Genomic DNA, 15,287 nt, shown 5'->3' with positions numbered 1-15,287 from the left:
CGCGTTCCCTGAGACTCGAGATACGGAGGGTGGGGAAGATGGCTCAGGGGATAAAGCACTTGCCACGCAGCTAGGATACCTACTGGAGTCACCGTCACCTTCATGCTGCTGGACAAGCGCCAGCCCAGAAATGGCTTGTGGGAGGAAAGGGCTTATTTCCGGCCGGCAGAATCCGGGGGATGCTTCATCGTGGCGGAAGAAGCCGCTTCCTTACACTGAGGCATCCACAGCAGAGTGAAAAACACAGCACCCGCAAACACGGACAGACACGGACAGCAGACTGCCAGGGACTCAAGTTTCGAGCTTAGTCAAAAAACCTGGGGCGAAGGGGGACATACATCCACAGCCAAACTGCCACAGTGTCCGTGTTAGGAGCCCCAGCACCCATGTAGAAAGTGGGTGCCTGTAATTCTAGCTTGCCTACAGCCAGATGGGAGGGGGGAGCAGGAGGATCTCCTGGATGCTTGCGGGCCAGGTAGCCTGGTGAACGCAGCTCTGAATGACTAGTGACCTCTTCAGAAGAAGAGGAAGGTGAGGACTGACCTCTGAGGTTGTCCCCGGATTTTCACACACGCACCATGACACGCGTGTTCATACACACACACACAGAGAAGACTAATGAAAGCCTGTATACAAGAGCAGTCTTGGCTTAGAAGGGACAGACAGACCCACGTGTATAGTGGAGAGGGGGTTGAGGACAGCAGTGAATGGGAACCTTGAGGGCCTGCAGAGGAGTTTGGACTTTGAGCACCTGAGAGGCAGCGGGAAGTATTATGGGGAGGAGTCACAGGATGTGATTACATTACGGAAGGTCACTCAGGCCACCCTGGTGAGACAGCAGAACACAGACTAGCAGCCTTTGAGCGTTGGCCTAGGCAGAGCCCGTAGCTCCTTCAAGGGTGGGGTGACAGGAGGTGTTGAGAGCTGCATGTATGTGGCTGTGCTTTGCAAAGAAATGTGGCAGGACCGGGTGCTGAGTGAGCTGTGGTGGAGGCGTTGGGAGGTGGGAAGATGGGGAGACAGAACAGTCCCAGCTATGTTTCCCTTGAGTGGCCTCCATCAATCTGAGGCCTGGGAATTGAGATTTCTGCTTTAGAGGTATCCTGGGGAATTGTTAAAGTCGGGGCTGATCATCAAGCTGGTGGTTTTCCGCTGACTGTCGCCACTTTCCTTCTTTGAACGTTTTGTGCTAGGGTGGCATCCAGAGATTGCACACAGCAGCCCTACGCCCCTCTGGCCCCTGGGGAGTGACCTGTGCTGACTCTTCTTGGACACCCTTGCTGTTCTCTATCCTACAATCACTGCTTCTCGCTAAACCCGAGAAGCAACAGAGTTCCTAAAGTGAAGGGGAAGATGGGATGGGAGGTGGGCCGTGCCCGGGGAGCCATCCACTCTGGGGTGTATGAGCAGCAAGAATGGACGATGCCCTGGGCACTAGTCCTGCCCGAGGCAGAGAGCCTCTTGTGAGATGAAAACACAGGCTCCCCCTTCTGGGCTAGTGCACGTCCGTCTGGTCACCAGCCTGTGCTGGGTTGTGAGGCCCTGTGTTCATAGTACACTCTCTTGGCAGTTGGGATGACAGCAGCTCCGTCAGCAGCGGCATCAGCGACACCATAGACAACCTCAGCACAGATGACATCAACACCAGCTCGTCCATCAGCTCCTATGCCAACACGCCTGCCTCCTCCCGGAGAAACCTGGATGTGCAGGTAGGGAGCATGGCACTTCCTGCCAGCTGGAGCCTTGACCCTGTGGGCAGAGAGGCCCTTTGGTCCAACTTATTCCAGGTGGATGAGAGAAGGCCAGACTTCCAGCTTCCTCTCTCCACTGACTGTCTCCTGCCCTGTGGGGAAAGGGAGCCAGGCCTCAGGGTGGTGCAGGTGGGTCTCACACATTCTCATTGTTGCGGTGTGGGGAGACTGGTTTATAGACATCGACAGGGACTCTGGCTTCTTATGAGGCCACAGTGTGTCCCCTTTGTTACAGTGAGCCACTGCTATCAATGTGCTCAAGTGTGATCTCAGGAGTCATAGGAATATACTGAGAACTCTGTACTGGAAGGCTAGTGTGTCATGGCCCATGGCTGGGGACTATCCACTTGTCTATTACATCCTTATTTCTGTCTTATTTGGCCGACTCTATTACTGTTGTTATAACAGGATACTATGGCAGGTTTTTTGTTTTGTTTTGATTTTTTAAAATGTATTTATTTGTATCTGTGTGTGTGTATGTGTACGGGCATGTATGAGGTGGTCAGAAGACAACTTGGAGGTGTTCTTGTGTTAAATGTATTTATTTGTGTCTGTGTGTGTGTATGTGTACGGGCATGTATGAGGTGGTCAGAAGACAACATGGAGGTGTCCTTGTGTTAAATGTATTCATTTGTGTCTGTGTGTGTATATGTACGGGCATGTAGGAGGTGGTCAGAAGACAACATGGAGGTGTCCTTGTGTTAAATGTATTTATTTGTGTCTGTGTGTGTATGTGTACGGGCATGTATGAGGTGGTCAGAAGACAACATGGGGGTGTCCTTGTGTTAAATGTCTTTATTTGTGTCTGTGTGTGTGTATATGTACGGGCATGTAGGAGGTGGTCAGAAGACAACATGGGGGTGTCTTTGTGTTAAATGTCTTTATTTGTGTCTGTGTGTGTATATGTACGGGCATGTAGGAGGTGGTCAGAAGACAACATGGGGGTGTCCTTGTGTTAAATGTCTTTATTTGTGTCTGTGTGTGTGTATGTGTACGGGCATGTATGAGGTGGTCAGAAGACAACATGGAGGTGTCTTTGTGTTAAATGTATTTATTTGTGTCTGTGTGTGTATGTGTACGGGCATGTATGAGGTGGTCAGAAGACAACATGGGGGTGTCCTTGTGTTAAATGTATTTATTTGTGTGTGTGTGTGTATGTGTACGGGCATGTAGGAGGTGATCAGAAGACAACATGGAGGTGCCTGCAGTCCACCTTCTTTGAGACAGTATTGCTTTTAACTGGCCCAGGAGCATCAGGTTCTCATGGCTCTGTCTTCTACTATTGTAGGTGCATTGGGATTCAATGCATGACCCACTTTGTGTCCATCTTTATGTGGGTGTTGGAGAATTGATCCCAAGCTGTCAAGCTTTACAAGTAGTGCCTTTAACCACTGAGCTATCTTGCCAGTACACATGCGTGTGTGCGTGCGTGCATGTGTGTGTTTGAGGCCGGGCCTCATCTGGCTCTGGTTGGCCTGGCAAGGACTAGCCTTGACCTTCTGATCCTCCTCCTCCTCCTCCCAATGCTGGCATCGCATGCATGAACCACCACACCTGACTTTCATTTTTTTTTAATTGCATTTCACATGAAAATGTGTGTCTGCTTTCTCAGTTCCTCTGCATGAGAACAACTGACAGGTGCCCTGTGCCCATCCCTTCTAGACAGATCAGTCATGCTCCACTGTGGCACCATGGCTGCCAACCAGCCATAGGGCTTTAAAACACCCACCCTGTCCTGAGGCACAGGAGTCTCCCCCAACCCCTGCTGTAAATTCTAGGATTTTTCATGTCAAATATAGTGGGATTCTGTGTGGGTCCTTTTCCTTCCCAGCATTCCTTAGCAGTTGGTTCTGGTAGGTCACTTTCCCACATGTTTGGGGGAACCCCAGCATATCCCTCTCCCTTGTCCACTCCCTCTCTCCCGGCCTCTTCCTCCCTCATCCCCTTTGTACTCTACAGAGTAGTCATAGGAAGGCTTCTCTTCTTTACGGGTGGGCTAAGGAAAGGACGGGTTGGCAATGGGTGCTAATTCCGTCCTATGGAATTGTAGGTGCTGATTGCCTGTGAAATGTGGATGTTGCTTTTGGGATTACCTGGTACTTCTTGTATTCTCCTTTTTGCTAAAGAAGTTTTGGGGGACGGTGGTAGGGTGTGATGATTGTATTTTAAAAACAACTTACTACCCAAATGATGAGAAGGGGCACAAAGTTTCAGGGCAAGTGAGTGCTTTGTATAGTGACCCAAGTGGCAATTATATAAGTACGTTAATTTTATATAATTTCTTCAAGATAGATCTTAAAATTCTGTACTTCATTATGACATTTAGGGGGTGGATGTAGCTTAGTTGGTGTGTTTGCTTACCATAAATGAAGCCCTGGGTTCCAGCTGCAGCACTATGTAACTAAGATGTGGTGGTGCAAGTCTATGGCACTTAGGAGTTGGAGGCAAACAGGAGGATCAGGAGCGCATCCTTAGCTCCTCCTTAGCACTATTTAAGGAGTTTGAGGCTACCTGAGACCCTGTTGAAAGAAAGGAAGAGAGGAAGGGAGGTATTGAGAGAGGGAAGAAAGAAAGAAAGGAAAAGAAAGGAGGGAGGAAGGAAAAGAGAAAGGGAAAAGGCTATTACATCCAAATAAACAATTTTGTTTTAAAACAGAAAAACACAAGCTCTTAACCACACTCTCTGAGAGTGACCACCAGTGGGTGATTAGATACAAGGCAGAAATGCCTGGCCTGACCCTATCCCTGCCACTGGCCACGTGCCAAATGTTATAGATTTAGCAGTTTTCTTTTCTTTCTCTTTTGGGTTTGTTTTTGAGGTAGGGTCTCACCCTGATCCAAGATAATCTGGAATTCACTATGTCATCACAGGATGGCCTGGGGCTCTTAGAGATCCTCCTACCTCTGCCTTCTGAGTGTGGGGAATCAAAGGTGTATACAACCATGCCCAGCTTTCAGTTTTTTTTTTTTTCTTTGTGGGCAATGCTTTTTGTGGTTTTGTTTTTGTTTTTTTTAATTTTTCTGGAAACTCATTCTACATTCAAAGTAGTCATCTGGGCATGGTGATGCATTCCTTTAATCCCAACACTCAGAAGAAGTAGGGGGGAGTGCCTTGAATTCAAGGCCGGCCAGGGCTATAGATGGAGTTCTAGGTCAGCCTGGGCAAGAGTAAGACCTTACCTCAGAAAACAAACAGAAAGCCAAGTGACAACAACCATCATGCTTCCAGATGGCCCTTCAGTACACACCATAGGGCAGAGAGCCAGAGAGACAATGCCTGGCCCTGTCCATGTATGGGCAGAGCCAGGACAGTGTACTTGGAGACCTGCCTTTGTGCGTGGCCCTCCCTGAGGAGAGCTGAGTGTACAGCCCTCACTGTGTCCACCGAGACCCTCCTGTGTGCGTGGCCCTCCCTGAGGAGAGCTGAGTGTACAGCCCTCACTGTGTCCACGGAGACCCCCCTGTGTGCGTGGCCCTCCCTGAGGAGAGCTGAGTGCACAGCCCTCACTGTCCACGGAGACCCCCCTGTGTGCATGGCCCTCCCTGAGGAGAGCTGAGTGTACAGCCCTCACTGTCCACGGAGACCCTCCTGTGTGCGTGGCCCTCCCTGAGGAGAGCTGAGAGTACAGCCCTCATTGTGTCCACGGAGACCCTCCTGTGTGCGTGGCCCTCCCTGAGGAGAGCTGAGTGCACAGCCCTCACTGTGTCCACGGAGACCCTCCTGTGTGCGTGGCCCTCCCTGAGGAGAGCTGAGTGTACAGCCCTCACTGTGTCCACGGAGACCCTCCTGTGTGCGTGGCCCTCCCTGAGGAGAGCTGAGTGCATAGCCCTCATTGTGTCCACGGAGACCCCCCTGTGTGCGTGGCCCTCCCTGAGGAGAGCTGAGTGTACAGCCCTCACTGTGTCCACGGAGACCCTCCTGTGTGCGTGGCCCTCCCTGAGGAGAGCTAGTGCACAGCCCTCACTGTCCACGGAGACCCTCCTGTGTGCGTGGCCCTCCCTGAGGAGAGCTGAGTGTACAGCCCTCACTGTGTCCACGGAGACCCTCCTGTGTGCGTGGCCCTCCCTGAGGAGAGCTGAGTGTACAGCCCTCACTGTGTCCACGGAGACCCTCCTGTGTGCGTGGCCCTCCCTGAGGAGAGCTGAGTGTACAGCCCTCACTGTCCACGGAGACCCTCCTGTGTGCGTGGCCCTCCCTGAGGAGAGCTGAGTGTACAGCCCTCACTGTCCACGGAGACCCTCCTGTGTGCGTGGCCCTCCCTGAGGAGAGCTGAGTGTACAGCCCTCACTGTGTCCACGGAGACCCTCCTGTGTGTGTGGCCCTCCCTGAGGAGAGCTGAGTGTACAGCCCTCACTGTGTCCACGGAGACCCTCCTGTGTGCGTGGCCCTCCCTGAGGAGAGCTGAGTGTACAGCCCTCACTGTGTCCACGGAGACCCTCCTGTGTGCGTGGCCCTCCCTGAGGAGAGCTAGTGCACAGCCCTCACTGTCCACGGAGACCCTCCTGTGTGCGTGGCCCTCCCTGAGGAGAGCTAGTGCACAGCCCTCACTGTCCACGGAGACCCTCCTGTGTGCGTGGCCCTCCCTGAGGAGAGCTGAGTGTACAGCCCTCACTGTGTCCACGGAGACCCTCCTGTGTGCGTGGCCCTCCCTGAGGAGAGCTGAGTGTACAGCCCTCACTGTGTCCACGGAGACCCTCCTGTGTGCGTGGCCCTCCCTGAGGAGAGCTGAGTGTACAGCCCTCACTGTGTCCACGGAGACCCTCCTGTGTGCGTGGCCCTCCCTGAGGAGAGCTGAGTGTACAGCCCTCACTGTGTCCACGGAGACCCTCCTGTGTGCGTGGCCCTCCCTGAGGAGAGCTAGTGCACAGCCCTCACTGCGCCTGGGCAGATGCTTACATGTCAGGTGCAAACCCAGCTCTGGCCTTTGAGCCACCTTTTGCTCTCATGCTGCGGGTGTCACAGGGAGCGCTCGAAGCCCCGCAGAAACGGCTTTCGTTTATTTAAAAAGAGGTTTTCTGTTCTTCAGGTTCTCATATAAATATTCCTGATTTAAAAATCCTAAAAACTGTAAGGTAAAAAGGAGACATATAGGGTAGAGAAAGGAAGGGGGGAGGATACTTAATAGGCTGATATTGTATATATATAATTACAATGATTGTAATGGGGAGGCCATATGATGGAGAATGGAATTTCATATGGGAAAGTGTGGGGTGGGAAGGGAGGGAATTACCATGGGATATATTTTATAATCGTGGAAAATGTTAATAAAAATTAAAAAAAAAAATCTGAAGAAGTGGATCTTCGGTTAGCAGAAGCAGACCTGTCCAAGTTGTTACCTGCCTGTTGTCAGATGTCTTTCAGTGGACTTTTAAAAATATATATATATTTTATATTTTTTTGTATTTATTTGAGAGAGAGAGAGTTGGACAGAGAGAGAAAGAGAGAGACAATGAATGGGCACGCCAGGGGCTCCTGCGACTACAAATGAACTCCAGATGTATATGCCACCTTGTGCATCTGACTTACGTGGGTCCTGGAGAATCAAACTTGGGTCGTTTGGCTTTGCAAGCAAACGCCTTAACCGTTAAGCCATCTCTCCATCCTGTAGTGTACTTTCCATGACATTCCCTTTGTTCCTGTCTAGGGAGCACCTCAAAATATTTGAGTCAGCATCCTGGCAGCCTCCCACCTCCTCCCTCAAGCACTAGGAGGAACACTGGTGGCCACAGATTGCCCCTGTCTGAGAGGGAAGACGTGTGCTGCACCCCCAGAGCCGCGCAGAGCCCCGTGGCTGCTCTCATCTGTGCTCCTGCCACATGCAACTGCGTGCTGGCCAGTGTGCCATGCCCAGGCCACCAGGCAGGACACTGGGAGGCAAGACGGGGTTTGCCATGCCCGCGGGAAAGCCCACCTTGCCTGGGTCTTGTACCTGAGGAGCAGGGGAAGTTCTTTTCTGGAGTAGAACAACAAGGTCACTGTGAATGGGAGCCACCCCTATCTGTGGGGACTCTGCTGCCTCGGGGATGTTGACAAGCACTGAGGGTGCCACCCTGGGCATGGCTGGTTTTCTGCCACTCTGGGCCCCCATGGTCAGTGGTGAGCGCAGTCCTCTGTGGTAGGCCTGAGTAGATTCAGGAGAGGAAGTGGAGTCCAGTGTGCAGCCCATATGCTGAAGTCAGTTGCCCTGGGGTTGAGCTGCGCAGTAAGCCCCTGGATGAACCAGCCAGCCACCTCACTCGATAAGCAATAGCGATCAACCTGTGCCTCAGGGCACGGGGTGGCCCGAGGCAGACGCTAAGCAGTGAATGTCTGAGCTTGGATGGATGCACAAGCCCCTCTTTCCCTGGCCCGGCATTTCCTTTCTTTCTGCCTCTCTCTTGATCTGTATCAGTAGTTCAATGTGTACTGCATTCTTAATGTATTTTCTTTAAATTCCTGAGCAATGGCCCTCATATTTTGTTCTCAGGACACTGTTGGTGGCAGAGTTCTGACACACACATCTGCCCACCATGCATTTACTTGTGCATTCAGTCCATGACTGTGCAGGTTGCCTCTGGACTCTGAGGAAGGCACTGTGTGCCAGGGTGCCAAGAAGCACAGGCTAGATTTCCTCTCATTACCAACGCCTGTGGAATTTTTAATAAAACACCTAGGGGAAAGATAATTCCATGTCACTTTATTCTTTCCCACAAGGGAAATAAAATTCTGACTTAAGTGGCAAGAATTGCTGTCTTGCACATCTTGCATGGCTGTGAACAACCTTAGCGCACTCCACATGCCCTCAGGATGTGGGGAGAAACCACTGGTGGCAGGCCAGCGCTTTTTTTACCCACCCTGGGGTAGCTGCAGTCTCAGACTTTGAGTAAGTTCCCCTTTTCTTTTTTCAAGCCCGTACTTTCGCAGGAGGTCTGTCCAGTGGAGAGCAGTACAGTCTTGGAGGGTGAGATGAACGGAGAGTGTAGAGGAATGTGGTGCCTGGGAGATAAGAGACCAGTGATGACGGACACTGTGGTTAGTGCTGTGGCTAAGGCTTCAGTCCGCTCAGCATCTGCAGTGAATTTGGCCAGGAGGAACGTATGTCAAAGCCAAAACCCTGTTCACCGATTGCATAAATGCTGAAGGCAGACTACAGAACACTGGGGCTTTCAGAGGTGGGGAGCTTGGTGACACAGAGCCGCTGTTTCTGGAATCCCTCCATGCCTAGCTCTGCAGGTGGCCATCACCTCTGGGTCAGGGGTCTGTGTAGTACTGACCACTTCACGCCCTTCATAACATCTCAGAGATGGGAAGAGTCCCACACAGCCATGTGGTGATAACACCCAAAGCCAGCACTGTCAGGCCACTCTTGGAAGACTGCTCTCTGCTCACTTCCTGCTTGGCTTTTGAAAGTTAAAGAAATGCCTAAGAAGAGGCCATAGGAGAAGCACCAGACGGAGGTGGCAAGAAGCAGGGACTCTAAGAAGAGGCCATAGGAGAAGCTCCAGATGGAGGTGGCAAGAAGCAGGGGCTCTGTGTACCGCCATGTGGCCACAGCACAGGGAACAGAGAAGCCGGGCTTCTTCCTTTCCGACTCCTACGACACGCTGTTGACACATAGCTCGGGACAGAGTTCACTGGATGCCCAGGCAGAGGTCCAGCTTTTCTGAGTACTATTGGGACCAAGCGGAGACAGTGTAAAGATGGAGAGTTGCTCTCCCAGAGGGAGAGGGCTAAGCTGTGGTTCCAGGCCAAGATAATGTGAACTTTCTGCTATGGATGGGGTTTTAGAGGCTCTGCTAGGGGCCAGATTGTGTAGCTGATCCAAGTTTGGGCTTTGGGCACAAGCAGCCTGTCTCTGTGGAAAGGGGGATCTATTAGGTGCAGATATTTTAATAGGTACTAAGGTGCATGTACTAACTCAGGTCTCTTTGCACTTAAAAGGGAAAGTACTGTGGTATAGGGGTTGGAATGTGTGTGAACACCAGACAAACTAGAGTCCATGTAGCTAGAATCCTTCCTCACCGTGTGGTCTTGGGGAGTATCTTTTCCACTCTGTGCCCCAGACTTCCCGTGTGACATTGATAGTGTTAACTGCCACTTCCTTGTGGAGTTTTGATGAGGATTGAATTAAGTGACACATATTTTTAAAGTACATTGGCTCTGTGCCGGGCACACAGTCATACATGGTCAGTTTGGGTTTTAATGACTGTTACTGCCACTGTTATGATTTGATTGTGGGAAATAACCTAAGAACATTAAAAGAATAAAGAATGCAGTGACCCGGCATGTGAAAGACACAGCGGCTTCATCTTAGGGTATATCCTAGTGTGCGGGAACAGACAGAAGTGCGAGTTCCATAGGGTTGAAGGCTAGAATTTGCTTGCGGCTGCATTGCCAGGGCGAACCAGCTTCCTTGCTCATCATGGTTCTTGATGAGCATTTGTTAAGCCAGTGCTTCCAAGCTGAGCTTTGTCCTGCCCCATGCCTTCCTGGCACTTTCTTCCCCAAACTCTTACCTTCCCATTCCAGAGGGAACTTTGTCTGAAGTCCTTATCTGACCATCAGTTCCCACTCCATCATCATGGTCTGAAATAGGTCAGTGGCTACACCTCTCTCCCAGGTGATCACACTTCACAGTTGTCTATCTACTCGCATTGATGTATGCAATCTTGGCTTCCTTCACTGGTTATAAACTCCATAAAGAATGGGAACCTGGGCTGGGGAGATGGCTTAGGCACTGAAGGCACTTGCTAGAAAAGTCTGCCAGCACCCATGTAAAGCCAACTGTACAAAGTGAAACGTGCATCTGGAGTATGTTTGCAGTAGCAAGAGGCCATGGCATGCTCATTCATTCTCTCTAACACAAATAAAATAAAATTTAAAAGATGGGAACCCGTCTTCAAAGATTCTCAGACTCTGCATGATGTGGGACAAGCAATGGTCATTGAGTTAATTTTGGTTCAGTGAATGTACCAGAAATGTCTAGAATGAAAACCTGGGCTGAGGTAGTTGGGGCAGAGGTTGGTCACTTTGGTTTCTGCCCATCTTTAAAGTTAAGATGACACTGCGGTGTCTTCCGTGGAGGAGGGTGTTTACACAGTATTGTGTATTCTGTGGAGGAGGGTGTTTGCACAGTATTGTGTCTTCTGTGGAGGTGGGTGTTTGCACAGTATTGTGTCTTCTGTGGAGGAGGGTGTTTGCACACTATTGTGTCTTCCGTGGAGGAGGGTGTTTGCACAGTATTGTGTCTTCTGTGGAGGAGGGTGTTTGCACACTATTGTGTCTTCTGTGAAGGTGGGTGTTTTCACACTATTGTGTCTTCCGTGGAGGAGGGTGTTTACACAGTATTGTGTCTTCCGTGGAGGAGGGTGTTTGCACAGTATTGTGTCTTCCGTGGAGGAGGGTGTTTGCACAGTATTGTGTCTTCTGTGGAGGAAGTTGTTTGCACAGTATTGTGTCTTCTGTGGAGGAGGGTGTTTGCACAGTATTGTGTCTTCTGTGGAGGAGGGTGTTTGCACAGTATTGTGTCTTCTGTGGAGGAGGGTGTTTGCACACTATTGTGTCTTCTGTGGAGGGGGGTTTGCACACTTTTATGTCTTCCGTGGAGGAGGGTGTTTGCACACTATTGTGTCTTCCATGGAGGGGGGTTTTCACACTATTGTGTTCTGTGGAGGAGGGTGTTTGCACACTATTGTGTCTTCTGTGGAGGAGGGGGTTTACACAGTATTGTGTCTTCTGTGGAGGAGGGTGTTTGCACACTATTATGTCTTCTGTGGAGGGGGTTTTCACACTATTGTGTCTTCCGTGGAGGAGGGTGTTTGCACACTATTGTGTCTTCTGTGGAGGAGGGTGTTTGCTCACTATTGTGTCTTCCGTGGAGGTGGGTGTTTGCACAGTATTGTGTCTTCTGTGGAGGAAGTTGTTTGCACAGTATTGTGTCTTCTGTGGAGGAGGGTGTTTGCACACTATTGTGTCTTCTGTGGAGGAGGATGTTTACACAGTATTGTGTCTTCCGTGGAGGAGGGTGTTAGCACGGTATTGTGTCTTATGTGGAGGAGGGTGTTTGCACACTATTGTGTCTTCTGTGGAGGGGGGTTTGCACACTTTTGTGTCTTCCGTGGAGGAGGGTGTTTGCACACTATTGTGTCTTCCATGGAGGAGGGTGTTTGCACAGTATTGTGTCTTCTGTGGAGGAGGGTGTTTGCACACTATTGTGTCTTCCATGGAGGAGGGTGTTTACACTGTATTGTGTCTTCTGTGGAGGAGGGTGTTTGCACACTATTGTGTCTTCTGTGGAGGTAGGTGTTTGCACACTATTGTGTCTTTCGTGGAGGAGGGTGTTTGCACAGTATTGTGTCTTCTCTGGAGGAAGGTGTTTGTACACTATTATGTACTCCGTTGAAGAAGGTGTTTGCACAGTTGTGTCTTCTGTGGAGGAAGGTGTTTGTACGCTATTGTGTACTCTGTGGAAGAAGGTGTTTGCACACTATTGTGTCTTCTGTGGAGTAAGGTGTTTGCACACTATTTTGTCTTCCATGGAGGAATGTGTTTGCACACTATTGTGTCTTCCATGGAGGAGGGTGTTTGCACACTATTGTGTCTTCTGTGAACGAAGTTGTTTGCACAGTATTGTGTCTTCTGCGGAGAAAGGTGTTTGCACAGTATTGTGTCTTCTGCGGAGAAAGGTGTTTGCACATTATTGTGTCTTCCATGGAGGAAGGTGTTTGCAGAGTATTGTGTCTTCCATGGAGGAGGGTGTTTGCACACTCTTGTGTCTTCCATGGAGGACGTTGTTTGCACACTATTGTGTCTTCTGTGGAGGAAGGTGTTTGCAGAGTATTGTGTCATCCATGGAGGAGGGTGTTTGCACGTAATTGTGTACTCCGTGGAAGAAGTTGTCTACACACTATTGTGTGCCTGATGAAGGAAAGTGTTTGCAAACTATTGTGTACTCCATGGAGTAAGATGTTTGCACACTATTGTGTACTCAGTGGAGGATGGTGTTTGCACACTATTATGTACTCTGGAGGAAGATTTTGCACACTTGTGTACTCAGTGGAAGGTGTTTGCACACTATTGTGTGCCTGATGAAGGAAGGTGTTTGCACAATATTGTGTACCCTGTGAAGGAAGATTTTTTTTGCACACTGTTGTGTATTCAGTGGAGGAAGATGTTTGTGCACTATTGTGTCTTCTGTAGAAGATTTTTGCACACTATTGTATACCCAGTGAAGGAAATTGTTTGCACACTGTTGTATACTGTGGAGGAAGGTGTTTACACACTATTGTGAAGCTGTTTATACACTACTGTGTACTCTGCACCACTGTTGTGTGTCACAGCTTGTGCCAGGGTCCTGCTCAGTGCCTACTTTCATTTCCCCAACTTGCCACTGTGGCTGTGACCTTCCCTTGGCAGTTGGTTTAGCAAGTATGGGGCTTGCTTTCCAGAGTGCTCACCCTCCCTGAGAACACTGCCCAGCTCTCCTGTCCCCATAGCATGCTGCTGCTTCCTTCTGGCACTCGCCTACCCTCCTCAACCCCCTTCATACCCTCCTCCAGGTCAGCAGTCAATGCCTTTCATTAACATCGTACTTCTTCCCCCCCACCCCCCCAACCCCCCACCCCCCCACCCCCGGTCTGTGACCAGCAGGCCAGGCTCCCAAGGAAAGCTGCCTAATTACCCTCCTTGTCTGAGCGCGCCAGGCTTAGAAACTCAGTGGGGTGGGAGCGGGATGCGCGCTGGGCTTCACCCGGTTAGGAGTCCTTATGGCCTGATCCTCGCCATGTGTCAGCCGCGGCGCTGCCACACCAAGATCTTGCTGCCAGTGGAGCCGCTAGGAAAGCAGCAGAACAAAGGGAAAGGCGAGCAGCTGGTGCTGTTGGAGACCCAGTGCCTGGGCTAGAGGCTACTCGTCTGCAAGTGGCAGAGTTGGGGGCTGTTCCCTCTGCTCTGCAGCCCCCTCGCAGGACCCTCCCCTTGCTCTTCCACAGGCCCCGTGACTGTCCCCCCTCCTCTCTGAGGATCCATTCATAGTCTCTCCTTGGGGAAGGAGGGCTTGCGAACAAGATAAGTGGAATACAAATGTCTGAACTTTCCCTAAGTCTTTTCCTTGTCACTCCCTTAGCTAGGCCCCATGGGGATGTTTTTGTCTTTGGAGTCCCTTGTGAGGGGCTCCCTGGCCTGTGTTAGAGTGTCCTAATTCTGGGAGTCTCTATTCACAGACTGACACCGAGAAGCACTCACAGGTGGAGAGGTGTTCCCTGTGGTCTGGTGATGACTTAAAGAAATCAGACGGAGGGTCAGACAGTGGAGTAAAGATGGAGCCAGGCTCCAAATGGAGGCGGAACCCTTCAGACATATCAGATGAGTCTGACAAAAGTGCATCCAGCAAGAAGAATCCTGTCATCTCCCAGACAGGCTCATGGCGGCGAGGCATGACAGCCCAAGTGGGTATCACCGTGCCAAGGACAAAGCCATCTGCACCAGCAGGCACACTGAAGACCCCGGGGACTGGTGAGTGAGAGGCCAGAACTGTCTTGTATCTGCCAGCTTAACCCTAGCAAGGCCTTGATATCATAGATGACTTCTTCAGGTCACTATTCTGTGGTCACTCTCCTTCCTTCCTTCCTTCCTTCCTTCCTTCCTTCCTTCCTCCCTCCCTCCCTCCCTCCCTCCCTTCCTCCTTTATCTCTTCCTCCTTTCTCTCTTCCTCCCTCCTTCCCTCTGTTCCTCCCTTCTTCCCTCTATCCCTCCCTCCCTTCTTTCTTCCTTCCCTTCCGCTCTCCTTCCTTTCCTCCCTCCCTGCCTCCTTCTCTCCATCCCTTCCTCCCTCCCCTTTTTCTTCCTTCACTTCCTCCTTCCTTCCTTCCTTCCCTCCCTCCCTCCCTCCCTCCTTCCCTTCCTCCTTCCTTCCCTCCCCCCTTCCTTCCTTCTTTCCTTCCTCCCTCCCTCCCTCCCTCCCTAGCCCTCTTTCCCTTCTTTGGGGTGTGTGTACACACATATATGTGAGTTTCTATGTGTGTAGGTGCCCTGTGGGCAGGCATACGTGCATGTGGAGGCCGGAGGTCAGTGTTTCAGGTGTCTGTTTTCATTGCGCTCTACCTTAGTTTTTGAGACAAGGTCTCCCAGTGAACTGTGAGCTCATTGCTTCAGCTAGGCAAGCGATACCAAGCCACAGGGATCCTCTTGTTCTGCTTCCCAGCACATGCTGCCTGCCTGGCTTTTATTGGATGCCAGGGATTTGAACTTGGGTCTTCATGCTTACCTGGCAAGCACTTTACAGACTGAGCCATCTCTCCCGCCCATAGCCAGCTCTTGGAAAGGTTTACTACTCTTCCACTTTGTCAATGCATGTGCTGAACCATGGACTCAGTGTGGGAACATATGAGTTAGTTTTACTGTGTACCACGAGGTTAGTACTCCGATAGCCCCACCGTACCGGCTCTCTTATTGATGTGTTACATATTGTCCCTGCTTTGGGAGGTGTGTGGAAACCTGGGAAGATGGAGTCAATAAAAGGCCAAGTCTTTCTTGCCTATCACTGGTTGCCTGGCTTC

The 15,287-nt window shown here is 50.8% G+C and overlaps 1 protein-coding gene across 6 annotated transcripts in view; it reads left to right on the top strand.

Moving 5' to 3' along the window:
* The window catches only part of Nav2 (neuron navigator 2), a 728,975-nt gene that overhangs the window by 648,083 nt on the left and 65,605 nt on the right, over positions 1 to 15,287 (top strand). For all 6 annotated transcript variants that reach the window (XM_045145595.1, XM_045145596.1, XM_045145594.1 and 3 more), the window contains exons 12-13: positions 1,571 to 1,709; positions 13,953 to 14,244. In XM_045145595.1, the coding sequence (XP_045001530.1) occupies positions 1,571 to 1,709; positions 13,953 to 14,244 (431 nt within the window). The remainder of the gene's footprint in view (positions 1 to 1,570; positions 1,710 to 13,952; positions 14,245 to 15,287) is intronic.

Source organism: Jaculus jaculus, chromosome 3 (assembly GCF_020740685.1).
Source record: "Jaculus jaculus isolate mJacJac1 chromosome 3, mJacJac1.mat.Y.cur, whole genome shotgun sequence".
Taxonomy (NCBI): domain Eukaryota; kingdom Metazoa; phylum Chordata; class Mammalia; order Rodentia; family Dipodidae; genus Jaculus; species Jaculus jaculus.
The sequence above is the reverse complement of the archived record's forward strand: the minus strand, read 5'-3'. Positions and strand labels throughout refer to the sequence as shown.